The sequence below is a fragment of the Ambystoma mexicanum genome, chromosome 2q (genome assembly GCF_040938575.1).
Source record: "Ambystoma mexicanum isolate Mex_15411 chromosome 2q, UKY_AmexF1_1, whole genome shotgun sequence".
NCBI lineage: Eukaryota > Metazoa > Chordata > Amphibia > Caudata > Ambystomatidae > Ambystoma > Ambystoma mexicanum.
This window is the reverse complement of record NC_090924.1, coordinates 637,675,855-637,695,763: the sequence shown is the minus strand read 5'-3', so window position 1 is coordinate 637,695,763 and position 19,909 is coordinate 637,675,855. Positions and strand designations below refer to the sequence as shown.

At 42.7% G+C, this 19,909-nt stretch overlaps 1 protein-coding gene across 3 annotated transcripts in view; it reads left to right on the top strand.

The window, feature by feature from the left end:
* The window catches only part of CLEC16A (C-type lectin domain containing 16A), a 1,932,649-nt gene that overhangs the window by 385,632 nt on the left and 1,527,108 nt on the right, over positions 1 to 19,909 (top strand). For all 3 annotated transcript variants that reach the window (XM_069647805.1, XM_069647806.1, XM_069647807.1), the window contains exon 6: positions 505 to 628. In XM_069647805.1, the coding sequence (XP_069503906.1) occupies positions 505 to 628 (124 nt within the window). The remainder of the gene's footprint in view (positions 1 to 504; positions 629 to 19,909) is intronic.

Below are 19,909 nucleotides of genomic sequence, written 5' to 3'. Positions count from 1 at the left end.
TACGCCTGTCCACTGTGGGAGCATGTTCCTGAGCCAGGGTAAAATGTGCATGCATCAAGGGCCAATGTTTAGATTTGGAAAGAGGCTCAATGGGTGTTCAGATCACCTAACCACTGTAAGCATGTTCAGAAAACCTGCAAGGGCTGGTAGTGAACCAGTGAGTAACCAATTCTTCTGTTGAACCGCTGTGTGTTCCAAGCACTTCATTAGTCTTGATGTCTTCTCTCACTGTTGCACCTGCATATTTCACAATAAATAAGAGGGCCTTAAAAGTCACACTTCAAATATTGTTAATTGAAGGCAGAAATTGCTTCTCGCTTTAGTCTCTATTTTGTTTTAAATTTCTCGATTACTAATCAATATTTACTTAAAATCAATTAACTGATTAGCTTCCACCTAAAAATCAGAACATCGTTTTGCTGTTTGAGGTGAGGGAATTATGACCACCTTCACATATCAATATATTGGCATACTCTAATCCAACTTTACTTTTTATTCTCTTAGTGGACAACCAGCCCATGTTGCACTACATACGAGACAAAACTGCTGTTCCATACTTCTCCAATCTCGTTTGGTTCATTGGGAGCCACGTAATAGAATTGGATACCTGCGTGCAGACTGATGAAGAGTAAGTCGCTGAATATTACTCTCTTCTCTTCTCTTCTTTCCTTTCAACAGAGCTTAGCTAAACATTTACTTTATTTATGTTGGTGCAGCTCCACATGGGACATTCATGCTTTGCGAGATGAGGCAATTTGTTAACCGTCTATGGGTTTAGAAATGATGCTCTCTTGCTTATCCTGGTGAATCCTCTTTGTAATTTGTTTCTTCTCCGAGCATGATGCCATTTGATAAAAGACACTTTTTTCTAGAATTGTTAAAACATATTTTGCTAAAATATGCAGTGCTAAAACGAATACATTTACCCCAGTTTCTTTTCCAAACCTAATTTCGAAGTGCCAGGGTCTCAAATTTATGGGTGTGGGCATTATCCAAAAATCCACTTTTGCCAGGAACAAAGCCAATCTGCTGGTTAAAAATCTGTTTGAGCAGCTAATTTGCACGGATACTGTAGGTAGAACACAATAAAGTGTTTAAAACACATTGTAGTTGGGTCAATAGCCTGGAACACAGCAAGCGCAGCTACTATGCTCAGATCAGCAGGCATTTAATTGACGGACTGCTTCCACATTATTCAGTGCGCATCCTCTGAGAGGTTGAACATGATACAGCTCCTCCAAGCACTTTGTCATCTTCTGATAGACTTCCCGGACCTATACAAAAAGGTGACACTGCCTAATAGAATGGAGCATAGTGTGCCATTCAGGGTCCAGATTATCAGGTCCGACTGTGATTGATGTGGTGTAAGTAAATGTAGAATGTGGTGTTTTTGAGCATTGCTGTAAGGTTCCATCCATATTAAGGCCAGCAAGCTAGCTCAGAAAAATATGTTACTGTTTCAGAGATGGGAATGCATCCCACTGTCGCCGAATATTATTGGGCAGGGCAGAGTCGGCCCTTTATCCTTCCCACATTGTCAATTGAGGGCAGTTTAGTTGGGTATTGACAGCTACTATTACAGCTAACAGACGTTCTGTTATATGAAAACATGATGTTTTTGTGCTGATTAAACTACCGGAATTCGAATATGTTACTTCGTTGCCTTTGAATTTGTATTTAAATCCAGAATACTAATGTATCACCACAATTGCCCTTCTAAAATAAATCTGATGTTTTGGAAAATCTCCTAAAAAAAAAAAAAAAAAAAAAGAAAACATGATGTTATTTGGCATATGGAGTAGCAGAACATCTTGATAATGCAGACAACAATATCATGCCAACATAACGCTCTGCAGCTGCCTACGTTTGCTAATATCTGTCAATAAAAATCGCAGCACTGCCTTCCACCATGTTAATAGAAGTAAACTATGGCGTTTGCTGGGAGGCATGACAGACTTGATAGCACTTTGCCTGCCTGCCTAACGAAAATGAAGCATGTGTCCGTTCAGGGAATCCTGGACACTGCACCTCAAGGTTTCACGATAAGCGAGGCAGTAGGCAAGGTTGTGAAATACCTCTCCTACTCTTCTGCCTTTATTTTAATGGTTTGTCTGACCATTTAAATAACTGGGACAGTGCTGTCGCCGCATCGGCCAAAGGTTCATACCGGTTCTGGACTATGCTGATGGCATAGTTTTATTGGCACAGACACCTCGGACCTTAAAACGAGAACATGAATGCATATACCGACTTTATGAAAATGGCCATGATCTAACTCTCAATGTAGCAAAATCTGTAGCCATAGTAAGTTACCCAGACCGTTCCCATAAAAGATCCAAATCTTCTCCCTTTTGGGCACGCAAATAGAAGTTAGCTGTGCTACAAGCCTTTGACTACCTGCGTGTCGCCTTTTCTTCAAATTATAATGGAGATAAACGCATCACTTGAGGGCATCTCCAGATTTGCAAAAATGGACAAAGCCAATCCGATTTCAGATGCTATTGACAATTTATAAAAACCAAACCCAAAGCAGTGGCAAGATATGGAGCAGGAAATTGGGCATGGTCATACAATTCCTTCTAGGGTACTTGGGGTGCAGCGAGTGATGGAAAGTATTGAAATCATAAAATAATGGTTTGAAAAGACGAGCCCTCTTGAGTATAGCACAACGGAAACAGAGTAAACTGTCCAATATCTACACTTCTGCCCAAATCCTGGGATATTTAACATGAGCTAAACATAACTTTCATTACAAAAGCCTGTTTTAACGCTTATGCCTAAAGGGAGTTACTGCCAAGTGGTCCAGTGTACATAATAATGGCAGCAATTGTTTTTTTTTGCCGTGCAGCGAAAGAGGGTTTGCTTCATTTATGCTTCTTTTTCCCAGGATTCCTTGAACCTCCTAAATGTTTTTTATTGTCTGTTCTTAAGGCTATTAATTTTAATCAAGCTTTTACCTGCTCTTTACTAATTGCTACTGGACGATACTTCATTGATTGCTTGGTCATCATTGTTCCTTTAAGGAATAACAATAACGATCTGAAATGGTTTGCTAAAAGACCTTCTTTTATCCTGAATTAGAAATTATGTTCATAACGCTTTCTCCTATGATTCTTTTCTTTTTCAAAATGAGATTATTGTTATTTTGGACTGGTTTATGTTTTACGCTGTTAAAATGCTTGTTATGATACTTATCTATTTGTGTTTTGGTGTGAGTTTTTTACTATGTCGAATATGTATTTATTTGTATGGTTTTATGGAACCCAACCCAGCTTCCGAAATAAACATCAATGACTGAAAAATCATGTGATGCACACAGATCCAAAAGCAATAGTGAGAATTTGTAACAAATTAAGCCATTCTGCCACATTGGGCATGCTTTCCCATATTGCCTCCTCAGTGGCCAAGCTCTTTTCCAGAGGCTATCACACCCCATCGTGTCTTTTTTTTTAAAACTGAAAATGAATCACTGGTGTTTATAGGTTAGACAGGAGGCAATTGCTTGGTAGGATTCTCAGCAGAGTTGTTCATATTTCCTCGCCTCTCCGCGCCCCCACCCTCCTACCCCCCTATGTTAATACTATGTTCGCCAAACAAACTGTTGAAAATAGATAAATTACATTTTCTATCGACTCTTATTATGGAAGAAGGACATGAATTTCATACTCTACCTGTGGGATGTATTGACCCATTAGGCTCTACCCTGCGACCTCACTGTGCGCTGCTTTCACCAGAACCAATAAAATGGCCGCAAAAAGCCCTGTGCGCGCTAAAACCTCTGAAAAGTGCGCAGTGAAACCGGAAAAATTGGCTGCCTATCTACTTTGCCTGTGTCAGTGATAGAATAGGAGACCACACTGCCAAAACCTGTCATTGGGCTGCCCACAGAGGGAAATGGAACTACCTGAAAAGGCAGTGCTTCATTGCAAGGAAACGCAGAAGTGCTCTGAAATACGTTTTTCCTTGGCTGTTGAAATTGCAAAATAATGGATCCCAAACTTCAGAAAAGATCCAACATCCTTGCTGGGTGTTAACTAGCACCTTATTTAAGGAATCCCCATAAGCACACAATGTCAGGAGAAGCAGATTTCATCACAAGAATATACGGTTCCATGTGATAATCCCGCTGCAAAAAAATTGCGATACAAAACTATCGCCATATTTTTGCAGCAAAATTCACAATGGACCCTGCGAGGGACACCCCTGCATAATTTTTTAATGTGCGGGGGACCCCCCCCGCAATCCCCGCTCCCACATAATATCCCCAATAAAAATATCGCCTATGGCGAACCAAACGGCCATATTTACGGCAATATTTTTGTTGGGGATATTAATAACTGATACCGAATATCCACATTAAAAAAAGGCTTGCCTGGGAAAATCTGTCGGAATGTGGGCGCAGTACCGCCGCCTGCCTGCATGACCGCTGTCAGTTAAGTGCATTAGGACTTTAAACTTGTGCATTAAAATCAAATTGTTGAAAAGAAGTGATGTGCCATCAAAAGCAATATAGGATGCCACTATTTACTTTCTATGTTGAAAAAGACTGGAATTGGAGATATGTTTGCCTGTTTTTAAAATTGTAACTTTAATTTCAACAAAGAACAATGTAACAATTTACTTTAAAGTAACCTGAATCAGCAACACTTCAAAGAAGCTTCCCCCACTGGGAAACACCCCACCCTTCTCCTTCCCATCAAAAGGGCAGGAACTCTCAGTCGGATGTTAATGGAGGGGGGAAGAGATTTTGCTCTGCTGTTCTGGGGAGAGACAAAAGGCTTCCTGGATTGAAAGGGTATGCAAATTCAAGTATCAACAGAACTCCTGCCAGCAGGAAGAGAGGCTGGATTGCTCTTGGTCCACCAAAACTTTGGGGGCGGGACAGACAGATATGTGTATCCTTAAAGCAAAAGAAAGTATCTTTTTGAAAAAGACTCACAGAGGACTGTGCAAGATTGTAAAAATCTGTAAAATATAGTGTTGTTAACATGAAAATCCTGGTCACATTTTGAAACTACTCAGAACTCTGTGCTATGTTCAGAACATGACTACAGAAATTGTGGTTTTGTAGCAATTGTGTAATGCTAGAAATATGAATCTTCACAGGAATATGTCCAGATGTCATGCGCATATATGTATAAAAATGTGGACAAATCTGACATTGGGTACCCGACCAAAAGCGTGGAAAACTGTCGATTCTGAACCCAAGCTCTCACCGAGATGGGACTCGGATGAATACTTGCTCCACTTAATCTGGGATGTAAATATGTTATTGCTAGCAAGTTGGTAATATTGTAAATATGCTTTATATGAAAAATAGATTTACTGTGCAGAAACAAAGGGGAGGTTCTCCCTGGATTGTAAAATACAGCATCATCATGACACCAGATTTCCATCTCAAATCAGGAGAGAGGACAGACCCTAACCAATAGGATTCCTAGAGGGTGTGCCTAGTATAATTCAGCCTACCCACCCCTTTGGGAAATACATACATAGCGACAGCTTAGGTCCTAGAGACTCACACACATTCACCCATCAACTGATTGCTGGCGGAGCACTTTGCAAGAGAAATCTATATCCAAGACTCCAGAACTTTGAAAGCAGAAAGGCCCATTTCCAAAGCTGAACCCTTCTCAGCTTGGCCTTTTAAAATCCTAAAACCAGATTTTACCCCAGACCTCCAGGGGGAACCACAAAAAGAACAGCCTGGCTGTGCTGTTTCTGCTTTCTTTCTAAGAATTCTTGCTATAATCCAGAGAGCCAAACCAGTAGAGCAGAGCTGTAACCAGATAGCTGCAACTCAGAACCAACCCGTCAGATCCAGTCCAGAGTGCCGTGCTGAGTGCAGAACCCGAGCGCCCTGAATTCCGTCCGGTGGGCTACCAGAATTCCAGTACAGAATCTTTGACCAGATCCCTGACTGGCCCATTCCAAACTGTAGTAGTGAGTATCTACAGCATAGAATTATTCCAAGCACATATCTTATTCATAAGTAACCCTATCCAAACCCTTCTATCATATCCAGAACTGCATCGTAGAAAATCTTTTGTCTTACCTGAATCTTTCTCTCATCCCTATAGTCCTTTGATAATAGTAGTGTTAAAATCATCTTTGCGCTAATATATTTGCTAAAGAAAGACAAGCGTCGGCAGGTAGAAACCATCCAGAGGCGTCGCTGGATTGGTGGCTGTGCTGTCGTGTAGCTTGTGGCTTCATAGACTCTCTAGTATAAGAAACTTGTTTGTAATGTTCAAAAGTGCATCTTTCATTTGCAAATTTTGACTCTTTCTGAGAAAAAACGACCACTACTAAAACCTTCATAACTTCCGTACCGTGCATGCTAGAAACGTGATTTAAGTGTCAAATTGAAGCTAACATCCCCCCCTTGTCAAAAGATCCAAAACCGTATTCCATCTCCTTCTAGTTATTCCGCAATCGCGGTTCTTGCGCGTGGAAAGGTTTGCCGCAAATTCTCGTTTGGCTCAATTTCATCACGTGTAAAACAGCTGTTCTTTGCATCCGACCTCACAATTAAGTGTTCAATCTGCTAGTGACTCAATAATCATTGCTAGTGTTTCTGATCTGAAACTATACAAAGCAGCTCCCACTAGTTTTGAATCCAATTTAGTGAATTAAATCCAGTTTTCTGTGTTTTTAACCATTCATTCAAAGCCACATTCAAAAGCATTTGACCTGTTTGCAATCATTCCTGTTTCTCTCTGAGTTTGCTGGGGGAAATTGGGATTGAAACTGTATTTGTTGAATTCTGTATTTCCTGAAACCTCTGTTCTCCCCTTCCATCTCTTTATACTGCATATTGGGGGGATTGAGTAGGCTGCAGGGGGAAAGAGTGACATTGCATTTGACTGAACCCACACAAAGTATTATTCTTTGCTGCATTATTTTTCCTATCCATACTCCTTCTGATTAAAGAGATTGTTGATTATTGTAACATCACCCCATTGGCGATAATTGTATAAATATTAAATAGTGTGATATATATTGAGCAAATCCATAAAATACATCTTTTTAACTTTGCAAAACAGTGTACTTCCTGGTTCTGTGAGACCGGGGGGAATTCAAAGAGAGGGGCGTGATATAAGGGTACATCATTCAGATATAAAAGAACTTATAGACAAACATATATAATTAAGGGTTTCAATTGTGCATCCTACGCTAGGCATTGACTTAGGTGAAGTGCTGGGTTGAAATCACTTGCATACCGTCCGTCCTCCCCCATGCAACAATCCAACCCCACAATCTGGGACATGAAACTGGCTATTTTAACCTGGATATTTCATTTTATTTAAAATAATAAATCAAGGTATTAAAGGTGGTCACCCCACTTACAATGCAAGAAAAGTCACCCACAGTACTTCAAATGAATGATGGCTGCTCATCTCTACGGAAAGAAAACACAACCTGCCTGCTATTATCTCACTAATGTTTTCATTCAAATTCACACAAATGTCCACGTAGAGAAAAACAAATAAGAATTACTATTCTAGACAATAATCGCAAGTACATCATAATGTCCTGCAACTCTTCCTTGTCATTTTTCGGATTTCAGGTTCTATGATGTTTCCCCACAAGCCGATTTCACCGAACCTCGTTTTCCCGAATCCTGTTTCGGCACTGCAGGTAAACATAATTCCCGCTCAGCACTCCCTCCCCTGTTGTCTCTCAATGCGGGGGGCACCGCCTTCCACCTGCCTGCAATCCAGACACACAGACACACACTTTACCTATTCGACGAAAGTGACTTGTAGGGGGATTGTATGCCGCAAAAGTGGGCTATACCGGATTTCACAGAGCAGGGTAAAGTGTCAAGTCTAGCGCTTAATTTATACTTCAGAAACATGGACAATAGCAGAATAAATGATTGACTCATTTATTTGCATTGTAGGCCCACCATGTGTTCTGTATTGCTTTGCCGAGAACTGACCCAGAGGAAGTGTGAGAATGCATATGGTTACATGAACAATACACTGCACATCCCTCTTCTTTAGTGAATGTGAGTTGGCTGATTTCAAATTAACAAGACTGGTAGCAGGGATTGTTGCTGCAGGTGTAAAACATTTTTGAAGTGGTTTAAAAAAGTAAGCACGTATGAGGCCTATCCACAGCAAATAAATAAGGGCTATAATCCCAAAAATGTTCTTCATCCTCTGCTCCAACACTGGCTGCTGGAGTGGGCCATCCTTTTGGCAAAGAACTGTGCTGCAGGGAGGGACGTCCTTGTTTTCTTGGGGGGCAGGGAGTGAACGGATACAGATGTATTGGGCAGAACGACGAGCGGTACAGGAGCAGAAGTGGAAGAAGAACTGATGGTGGGAGACAAAGGTAAGTGATTTAGATGGAGTGGCGCGAACCAACCACCCCCTCCAAGGTCTCAGCGCCTGCAAGGCAAAGCTTACACAAGCCTCTGAGACCCTAGCGGGGAAAGAGACTTAGGATCTTGTCGGTTGGATAGGTAGAATCATGCAGGATCACCGGAAAGAGGGTTGGGAAAAGGGGGAGTGGTTAGGGAAGGGAAAACACAGGGAAACACAATGCAGTACAATTATACTACGTTTTCATTCACAACTTTAGGTAACCAGAAGAGACTTATCTCTGGGGGGAGTGCTGGCCTTCTGCCTGCGCACTCTCAGGTTCGGAATCCGGAGCAGAATCAGTGCTGCAAAAAGAGTGACAGTTACTGACTAGTGTGTCACATCTCATACCACACACACATTATTAGTTGGCACAGAGTACAAGGATATGCTCTTGCTTTGGCTGCTGCTGCGGCCCACTACATTGTTGAATATCTGGGCTACAGCCCGTTCAATGCGGATCTACGCCGCATGTGGCTCCGCGGTGAAATGCGTGCGTCTGCCCACTATGGGGTTAATAAGTTGTCTGATATGGGCTACTGCCCATTCCATGCGGATTTAAGCCACGCGTGGCTCCGCGATGAAATACGTGCAGTTCCTGGCCAGTGCAGCCCCCAACTCGATCCGTTAGTTGAGGCAAGTGTTTTTAGTGTACCGGGAGCAAGCTGCGATATGGTCAAGAACCGCAGGCGTCTCAAACGCGTCTGCGCTGGTAGCCGCTGCACGTGGCTAATTTAACATGCAAATCGTATGCACTGCTCGCGTTATGGATGCGGGCTAAAATCGGGTAGCAACCCGAAGCGCTATAGCCTATGGAGCCTAGGACTTAGCTTGTTGGAGCAGGGGGAGCGGGATCCCTGGGTGATGCCCCCTGTGCGTGCCCCTCACTGCCAACTCAGCTCTCCCTCACTCTCTACGGTGCGGCGCTGAGATGGCTTCCCCCGTGTGACCTTCACTCCCCGAGCCCACGGTACTTAGCTTTTGCAGGCGAGGGCCTGGAGTGAAGTCAGGTGCGGCGTGGCCCCTCGTGTTGATCCCTGTGCTCGGAGCTCCCAGGAACACGTCTTCCTCGGTGAGACTTCGTAGCACAAGCCCTGTGCCTTTTGCTGCGTGCGCATGCGTGCGCGTGTCACGCCCAACGTTGGCCTTGGAAAGTAGTTCCTGGCCCAGGGCTTCCTGGGTAATGTAGTCTGTAGGCGATTTTGTCTGAAACAGAAAAGCCCTTTATACGGCTGGATTCTTTTGCCTTTGACTTGATTTTACACACAGTGTTCAAACAGAAGTCTGTGGGCCCTGATAGGGTCCTGCACACAGAGTCCTAGACTCTGTTTCATGACACCTGTACTGTTTTCTTGTTTGATTCAATGTTATGAATTGCTTGTTGTAATTGCTTGTTCCACATGTAAAGCGCTTTGGCTTAAAGTGCTATATAAATCTAAATAAATACAAATACAAATACATTGAGACTTTGAATATTACAAATGAGGAGGTTGTGATTGAAAGACAGTAGTGAACCCGATTGAGGGACGTCAAGAGAAAATCAAAGGGAAATGAATACCACTCTGTGAAGTAGCTAAGTGAACTACATTGTGACGACAAGTATAAACCCAACTGAGGGATGGCCACAGTGAGTGGTTGGTCTGATGCCGAGTGAGGGAGGCTGACAACTGAGAGAAGGATCGGAGCCCAGATGAGGGGGTTCCAAGAGTGAAGGGTAATCATTGAACGTGACGATTAACAGAAGGAACTTTTGCTTTGTTGTTTTGGCATATCAGACCCTCTGAGGCAGGAGACTGCATAAGAAGAGACTTGGGCATCGAAGGCCCTGACATATAGAAAATGAACTGTAAGCTTGTGCCAGAGAAGCCCAGGAGTCGGCTGTGCTCAGGAGTCTTGCCTTGTTCTGTGCTAAAAAACGTGGGGAAGGGAGACACCGGCTATAACATTCATTTTGTGAACACTTCTTTCGTTTCTTGTGAATATCATCCCACACTATTTTGTAGCATAGCGGTAAGTATTGGTAATATTTTTTTATTTCAATATAGGCCCTTTTTATTTGACTAGACTCTACTGTATTATTATTATTTGATGGTCGTAGCTTGCGCCCATCTTAGATTTAGGTTTAGGGCATCTCACCCATTTTACATTTTAATAAACACCCTTGAACTGTGATCACTTGTCTGTCTTACTTTGATAGCATGCCTTCCTTACAGTGGGCAGCAGAGGAGGATATGGCATTGACATGGTGAGTTAGGGAGAGGGAAGCATGGAGGTGGACTCTAAGGGTCTACACTGTCGGGGAGACAAGCATCGAAATGCCGTCATTAGTGAAGGAGCAATCTAGTTTAAGGTTTTTGAGCACAGGTGGGGATCCTATGGGGAGGCATTGGCATTACATACAGCACTTCATCTTGTGTTTGACTGTCGCATTGTGATTGACTTGGTTAATAACTTATCATTCTCATTACTAAAAGCCAGTGTTCTACCGCATCACCCTCACAGAAAAAGGATGAATGTCAGGATAGGTTTAATAATCCCATTCACAGCTCCCATTGGACTCTGGTCTAAAGTGTTTGAGAATTGCAAGATACATCCCCAGCATGACGAGGTCCTCTTAAGGCTTTGCCTGAAAAGGCTGGCCCATTGTTATCTTGGGAGTGTTTTAGGTACTGTCATAACTACTATAGATCACAAATCCTTTAACTTCCTTCTAGTCAGCTTTCGGATCCAGGTGAATCTAGTATATGTGTCTGCAACAATTAACAAGTATTCATATTTGCTAACTGCTACAAAGGGACCACTGTGGATCCATGAAGATGATTTTAAAATGGTACGGTTTCCCTCAGAGAAGCTTTTTTTATTTACTGGTAGGATGCAGTGTTTTGCAAACATGTTGAGCAATTAGCAATTTCCGGTTTTATATATTTTCGAAGCTGGCCACCAGTTTCTGTCTATCAAAATATGATTAGTTGCTAATATCTCAAATTTGGAAGTAGCCATTCCAGCATGCACAGCAGATATTAATTTTATTCTATCCTGTTGTCTATCAGCTAATAGGTATATGTGTTAAGGAATCCTTTTAGGTTAGCACATCTTGCTTTATGGCTGGATTTAATGTCCTTATCAATGTGTCCAGCAGAGCGTGACAAAGCTGCCACTGCAAATCCTGTCTGCTGTCTGGCAGACAAGCTAGCTTGTTCATTATGAACACTGTTCGCAGTCTGTTGTACGTTCTTCTATAATGTGCTTTAGAGCATTTACTGTATTGATGTTCCAAACCTGTTTCCAAAGTTCTTTAGATACTATTGTGGTCACTTCAAAATCATGTTGTATCCACCATTACAAGTCAAGGTTGTATCCCCCGACAAAATATTCTGAATCTGAGACAATAATTGTGGACTTGTGTGGAGCAGCCTATTTGAGAGCCAGTAGAATAAACTCATAACTCGGCTGTCTGGACTGGTCTATCTCCGACGTGGTTTGTTCTGGTGTCTAGGCATTCAAATACATTATTATGGTTGAAATGGCCCTGAAAAGAAGCCCATGCAGCAGAGTAACTAGAGTGACCCAGTTGCTGGAATTGCTGAGCTATTGCAGAAAGCAATGTCTGCAAGAGTGGAATATTTGGTACCTCAACTTCTGGTTCTGTTTCTAAAAACCACTCTAGATGGTACATTTGCTTCAACTCTTGTTTGTAATGGTACTGCTCATCAAGCGTGAACTGCGTAGCACTCCTTTCAATCCATTAAGTGCGTAGTGCTTTAGTGTACAATATACTTGAGCATGTTGCTGCTTCCAGCAGAAGTATTCAAGTGTATAGTTTTATTTGCTCTTAGAGCCCTTTCTTTATGTACTGCTGTTAAGATCTTATCTTGTGGAGGGAACTTTTAGTCTGGTATTGTGTAAACATGTGAACAATACGCCATTAGATTGGTCTCACCATAATTACAAACTATGTATTTGAAAGCATTTTGACGATAAAGTAATGTTACTTTAAATCTTTCAATGGTCCTGTCTTCAAGTGAAGTTCTTTCAGTCATTTGATTGCAAATGTGTTGCAGAATGTTCTGCTTTCCAGTCCGATGGATTGAAATTCAGTTTCACTAGTGCATAAAGTGGTTTTAACAATGATGCAGAGTTGAAAGCTGTCTGATTGTGTAAGGATTCTATAAGTGTACACGTTTTCTAGAAATTGTGGGCAGAGCCTCCTCCCCTCATCTGGCATTGGAAAGGTCATAAATGTAATCTGTCCATCATTTCTTATAATTGAACATGTCCTTTTTGAGGCAATTTTCTTTGAATAATAATAATTTAGCATTTGTATAGTGCTACGAACCCTCAGGCATCTGAGCGCTGCTTATTATTACCCACGGTGTCTGGTGCTCATTTATTGACCTCGGAAGGATGAAAGGCTGAGTTTAGCCCTGCCGGGATTCAAACCTGCGTTGGCAAGCTCTGCAGGATGTCTAAGCGAGTGCTCTCCTCGCTGTGCTATCTGACCGACATGGTCACCTTTTGCAAGTGTTATTGAAATCATCATTTGCGCAGTCAATGTCTTCTAATTTTCTGCCAACAATTTGGAATGCCTGCTTATAGGCTCAGTATTTTATGAGAGAGGGATTCCTCAATTTCTTTTGAGTAAGATGATTTAATGACATAGTCTCCCTTATGATTTTCTTTAATGTACGGTGGAGGCCGTTTTTAGCTCTCAAAACCCCATTTTGTTTTTAATGTAGATTGGGCCTAAAACAGTGCCTCAATCTCTTTTGGTTGTTCTCCCTCTGGTTGAATTGTAACCAGACGAATTTCAATGCTTTCTACCACGTGACCTGTGGAAGTAGTTGGTTCTACTTGCTTTTGTGTAGGCATAGTAATTAAATGGTGTGTTTTCCCCAAATATGGAAATGTCCGAGCCAGAATCTAAAGACTTCTATCCAATCTCTGGCTAGTTAATGGAATTATGCTAAGGGTCTGGACCGTTACCATCTGTTTTTTTTCAATTGTTTTGTGACGAAGAACATGGTCTCTGATTTTCCATCTGATAATCATTATTTGTTAAAGGAAAAGTAAAAACTCCTATCTCTCCATAGGCTACGGATGCTCCCTACTTAACCAAACTAAATCGGGTCAGTCGTTGGTGAGAGTCCAAACCAATTTTGTCCACTATCCAAAACTAATCCATCCTGACCATGCTGCTATTTAGAACAACTAAAGCCCAGGAGAATGCCTCCCTTCTCCTGTGAGTGAGGTGGTTCTTCCATCAAGTTCACTTCAATAATGTTTCTTCAGATAGTCCTTAGGGATTGCTTTTATCAAATTATTCAGTTCAAATATTAAATTCTTCAAGATCTGAACTGTCTCTTTCACTCGGTTATTCTTTGTTTGCTCTGTGCTATTTTCTTCTTCTCCTCTATTTGGGACAATATCTTTCCTTCCACGGAATAACTCTGTTCCTCTTTTATCTAGTTTAATATTTTCTCTTTACTTAATGTCCAGTATTTATCTTGACCTGGTTGAGTTTGAGGATTCAAATATTGCTTCTCTTGGCTTTCAGTTACTTTCAATAATATCTCTTCTGTGGCGAGTATGAGCGTCCCAGTAATTATCTTCGGTCCCCCTCCCAGGTCTGCTGCTTTCCCTGTTACCTGGATTACTCTAGGATAACGTCACCAAACAGAGGTTGGACCTTCTTCTTCGCATGTCAGGTTGGCTTCTTGTTTGTTTCTGTCCGTCGGCTTGCACAACATTACTTTAGTGCAAGTGGTATCAGTGTCGTTCATGGACCATATGGTCATGCCACCATTCTTCATCCATTCAGGCTCAGGAGGCCTTGCCTCTTGCTCGGCTTTTCCCATCTCTTCTCTCTGATAACGCCATGTGTCATAGAAAATACTTGGGCTTCTCTCTCTCATTGGACGCGGCGCATCCAGGTTTTGTTCAGCATTCCACTCCGAGCTGGCTTGAAACTTGCAGATTCTTTCTTCCTCACAGCCTCCACCTCCAAGATTTATGAAGCTGGCGTGGGACTTACTCAGCGTAGTGTCCTTCTTCTTTGTTTGCATTACCCTCTGTATTGTTCCAATGATCTTGTTCGTCTCAGTACCATCCAAGTGTTTCTTCATAGGTGTAAGCAGAGAGTTTACTTGACAATAACAGATTCTAGTTTGTTCTTCATACTTTGTTTCACTGGATGTTTTTGAAGATGGGCTGGTATTATTGGGTTTAGGGAGTTCTTCATCAGAATGGGAGTCCTTTTTCCTAGAGAGGGAGTCTCTACCGGTGAGGTCCTCCTTGCCTCTACCCATAGGGAGGGTATTGCACAGCGGGCTCACCTCCCTAGCCTCACAGGGAGAGGCTCCTCCCTGGTGAAAAGTGACAGAATCCTGTGATTCATCACAGTTTCTGTCGGTGTTTTCTCACCCTTGTCTTCCTCACAGGTTTTTCCTCTCCCTTGGATGCTGAACCTTGTGTATTATCTTTCTGTGGGTGAGAGAAAGTATAATTTTCCTCTGTACCATTGTGGTTCTAAGTTGTGTTCTATCTCTGAGATTATGTTGAACCCCGACTGCATCTTTATTTTTACCCCGTGTCGCGGTTGTTGGCATGAACCCTATAATCGTCCTCTGGTATTGGGTTGGCTTGCATGACACGGTCTTCCCCTTTTCCTTTGATTTGAGAAGGTAGTTTGTGCTTGTTCAAATGTACCTTGGGATGTCTCCCCTTTCTCCTGCTTTTTGTTTGATTGTTTTCTAGATCCTTCTCCTGAGCATTTACCCAGGTAATCTCTCCAGAGAGACCTCCAAGTGGTTCATACTATGTCTCCATGTTGGAGTTTGCTTTCTTGTTCATTAGGAAGTAAAGCCAGTTCCCTTGCAACATCTAGTCTAGCAAGTTCTCCTCCAAGGCGTGGCATTATTGTCCCTTCTACTATGGGACAGTTGCCCGCAGCTGTGACTAATCCTAAACTCATTGATGCGGTTGCACCTTAGGTGTTTATTATTTCCCCCAGGATATTGTTTAATGCTGTGATGGATGGCCAGATCGCCTCAAGAACACATCTACTCCCAAATGAGGAGCAATGATTTTTTATTTTCAATACAGCACCCTAAACCAGGCTTCCATTGACCCCAGACTGGTACTAGTGATTAGCAACTACTACTATCTAAAAGCTATCTGTCCATTTGTGATGGTCTAAAGGTAAATGCTTAATCTATCTAGGCTTCCTCTGGAAACAATAGAAGTGATACTCGGGGACCCTCGTTGGTTAGTGCCTTCCCCACTCCGGGCACTCTCTTCTCTTCCACACCCTTCTACTTCTTTACTTGATGGCTTACGCTCTGTTTCTCAACTACACCACTCTCCGCCCTTCCTTGCTTCCCTCTTTTACCACTCTCCATCCATGCTCTCAGTCCCTTTGTTGGTATTTCCACCTACCACCTGTATCTGGTAAAGTTGAACTTATACTGACATCAAAACCAGCATAAAAAAGCAGGACAATGCACCGAACACCATCACCAATAGTAACTTCAAAAACCTCACGCCTGACATCTTAGCCAATACCGTTGCTACTATCTTGTCTTTAACATTCGATGAGGATTCATGCGACATTATTTTTAACATGTACAATACACACTTTCAAAAAATTGTTGATACCCATGCTCCAGCGAAACAAAACAGGTCAGACCAAATGTCAACCACCAGAAATGGTTTACCGATGAGACAAAAGCACTGAAAAAAGGAAACTGGAAAGACAGTGGCAAAAAAATCAGACAGACGAAAATAAAAAGACTTGGAAAGAACTAGAGAAAAAATATAAAGAGAAACTAACTGAGACTAAAAAAGACTTTTACAATCAGCAAATCTCCACAGCTTCCAACTGCTCAGGCAAATTCTTTCAAATTCTAAAGTCAGTAGAAAAAACCCCTTCCCTATCACCCCCCCTTTCAACCCTCACAAGACGACTGCGAGAAGTTTCAGCTCGCTTTTCATGAAAGAATCCTAAAGGCTCGTAAAACCATCAGTCTCTGCCAAGCACATTCTTCATTGAACATCACAGACCACCCCCTCACTACTCATGAGGACAAAAAAGTTTAATCCCCTCACCTTAAATGACACAAAAAAGCTCCCCACTTCTCTCAAGCAGACATCCTGCTCAGAAAACATTCTACCTCTGAAAATTGTCCTCAAACTCTGACATATTTTCATCCCTTATTCGCAGAATTGTAAACGCCTCTTTTAAAATCAAGAAAGTACCCATCTCTATCAAAGCAGTGACGGTCACACCATTCGTTAAAAAAACAGGACTCGACCAACAAGACCCAATAAACCTCCAGCCAATAACTAACTGCAATCTACTCCGAAAATCCTAGACAAAGCAGCAACTAAACAATTGCAGACCTATGTGGATGAACACAACCTACTTCACGCACAACAATCCCACCTGTTTCAGAGGCTCACATAGCACTGAGAACGCGCTACTCGACCTACAGACTAGAATTCTGAACATCATGGAAAAGGGAAAGAATGGCATGCTGATGCTTTTAGATCTATCAGCAGCGTTTGATCCGCTAGACCATCATGAACTCCAGGAAGCATTGGTTCCATCAGGAAACTGCTCGTAGGAGGCCATAGATTGGATCTCCTCTTTTCTCATAGACCGTAGCTGCAAAATACATTGGGGTGGGACATTTTCCAATCCCATAAGTATAAACTGTGGTGTGCCTGAGGGAGCCAGTTTCTCCCCCCTCCTCTTTAACCTTTACCTTCGCTGCCTCTGCACCCTCCTTAATAACTTGGGTGTGCTATTCACCAACTTCGCTGACGATACCCAGCTCATCATAGAGCTGAGTGGATGCCACAACACAGATAGTTCCAAAATAGCTACCATCTATAGCATAATTGAGGCATGGGTGAAATCTAACTGGCTCCTCCTAAACAGCAGTAAAACAGAGCTCATGATTTTTGGATCCACCCAGGCCAGAGCGAAACTCAACTCGGACTATGCCCAATTTAACAAAAAACTCCAGTATCTCTACCTCGGATGAAGTGAAAATCCTAGGAATTTATTTGGAACCCTCCCTTGGAGCAAATGCTCATCTCATATCTAAAAAAGAACTCCAGATACTACCAAAGACTACTCAGGCACATAAGGCCTGTCTTAAATGAAGAAAATAGCACTACCATCGCTAGAGCCGTCATCCTCTCAAGACTGGACTATGGAAATGCCTTGCCACTGGAATAAGCAAGGGGTGCATTGACCAGTGGCAAGTCATTCAGAATAACGCAGTGAGAGCCATAAAAAAGATACCCCGAAATAATCACGTCACAGAAGACCGCAAATCCTTACAATGGCTGGCGGTAGACGAGCGCATCACATTCAAAGCGGTCTCAATCGTTCATCACTGCCTCTATGGCTCTGCCCCTACCTATCTAAAGGAGCAAATATCCTTTTACGAACCAGGACAATCACTGAGATCTAAAAATCAAGGCCTAGTTAAGATCACCCGGACAAAGAAAGCAAATGGAATGGGATGCTCTTTTCCGGTTAAAGCATCCCTAAAATAGAACAAACTGCCAACCATGTTCAGATTAGAAACCCAACTTTCAGACCTTCAAAAAGAAATAGAAAACACTGTTATTCAAATAATTTCCCAAGTATCTTGATCTAGGCCAGACATTCCTCGTCTTGTTTTACATTTAGTCCTCTGTCTTTATGTCCGCGCCCTGATGCCTGCAGGCTTTCGACACGTAAAAAAAAAAAATACAAATGCCTCCTACCTAATGCTCTGACCTCCTATTTGGCTTCTACTGTCCCAATTCCATGCCACTACTACTCTCTCCTCCACAACCCTACTAATCCCTCTATTACTCTACCACTAATCCGAACCTCACACCACTATTATTACACATCATTACTACTCCACCCTACAGTCTGTCACCCTCCTTTCACTCTGTCACCCTTCACTCACACCCACTGTCCCACGACCACTTCCACTCATACACGCACAGCACAGTACCACTTTTTTTCAACAATCAATTTCTCTGCTTAATTCGCATTCACTTGCCTTTACACCATCCTTCATCCTTGTCTCTTGGTCTGCCGCCTCCTCCAGGGACCTCATCCGAACAACCTGCACCCTCATCTTTACTGTTATACCTTATATCCTCCCTCTCCTGCCTCCATTGATTCCCCCATTCTGGTTTGCCTGGGCCCAACCTTCACTACCTTCCCCGCCTGTGAGGTATTACAACATCAAACACACATATAAGCTGGTCTAAGCCCTCCCTTTTTTCCTGTGCAGGTCCGCCACGGCTTGTAAATGGTGGTCAACTATAGACAAAATTCCAGTTTGTGTCAGGTTTCAAGTCCTTGGTATTGCAGTCTTTGTTACAGAGTGGTGCTGCAACTCTGTTACAGCTAAGCAGTAGTTCTGTCTGAAGTCTCAGGAGGATCGCTCACAGGCAACGTGCTCGCCTTGGAAGCAAGACGACACGGAGCACCACAGGTTCGATCCCTGAGTCTGCGCTTAGAAACCTCTGGGTATTAAGCGCGTTATAAATAACCCATCATATCAAGCAGATTCCAGCCTGTGTCAAAGCGCTGTTCTGCGGCTTTGTTGCATGTGAGCATGGCTGCTGTAAGGAGTGGATGGCAGTACTGCACCAACGCACCGATGATGGGTTTGGTCTCTTCTCCAGTGTCATACAGGGGTTTCCTGTTGTTGTGCTGCTGGCTGATACCCATCTGGAAGCTCTTGTAGGCTGTTTTCTATTAGGTCCACCACTAGGGCTGCTTTTATCTGTAGCTCCCTAGAACAAATGGAGAGAAACTGGCCAGCGGTTTGTAATAGGGGTATGGGGATGATTAAGTGGTACCATTTTCAATCAGATGGGCACATAAAGAAGAAACAGGAATCCAGGCCTCACAACTGCAAACTTCCCCCTCTGGCTCTGGCTTTCACCCTGGTATGCTTCCCGCCCCAGGCTGACGGGGGCGCCCCTCCCTTCTTGCTTGACAGAATAAGGCTACTGGCTGTCACTCTTTCAGCTTCAAATATACTCAACTAAAAACTGAAATCCTGCTATGGCTGTTTTCTGATGGTGGACTGCATTCTGCTGGCAGTATCTTGGATAATTGTCTGTTTTTATTGCTGAATGACCTGAGAAAATGTTGCCTAAAGATGACTCAATTTAGTGGTGTGCCACCAGGGTATCTGCTCTTGCTTTGTTGGGTCTGAACCGATCAGTGCTTTGATTGCATGGAATGAAATCCCCCCCCCCCCCCCTTCTTCCACCAGTTGAAGCACAACCTGGTGCTGGTGCAGCTTTTAGAGCTGCTGCTCCCATACTATGTGTTCTGACTGTGTTAAAGTGTCTCCTAAAAATTATCTACTGTTCTCTATTATAAGAATCGGTATGCTTTGTGCTTGGGTGAAATATGACTGTGTTCTAGTACAATCCTTCTGATGTGAAGGGCTCTTGTTTAGCAGCATTTCGGGATATATTGCTTTTCCCAAACCACTTTTAACTGGCTATGT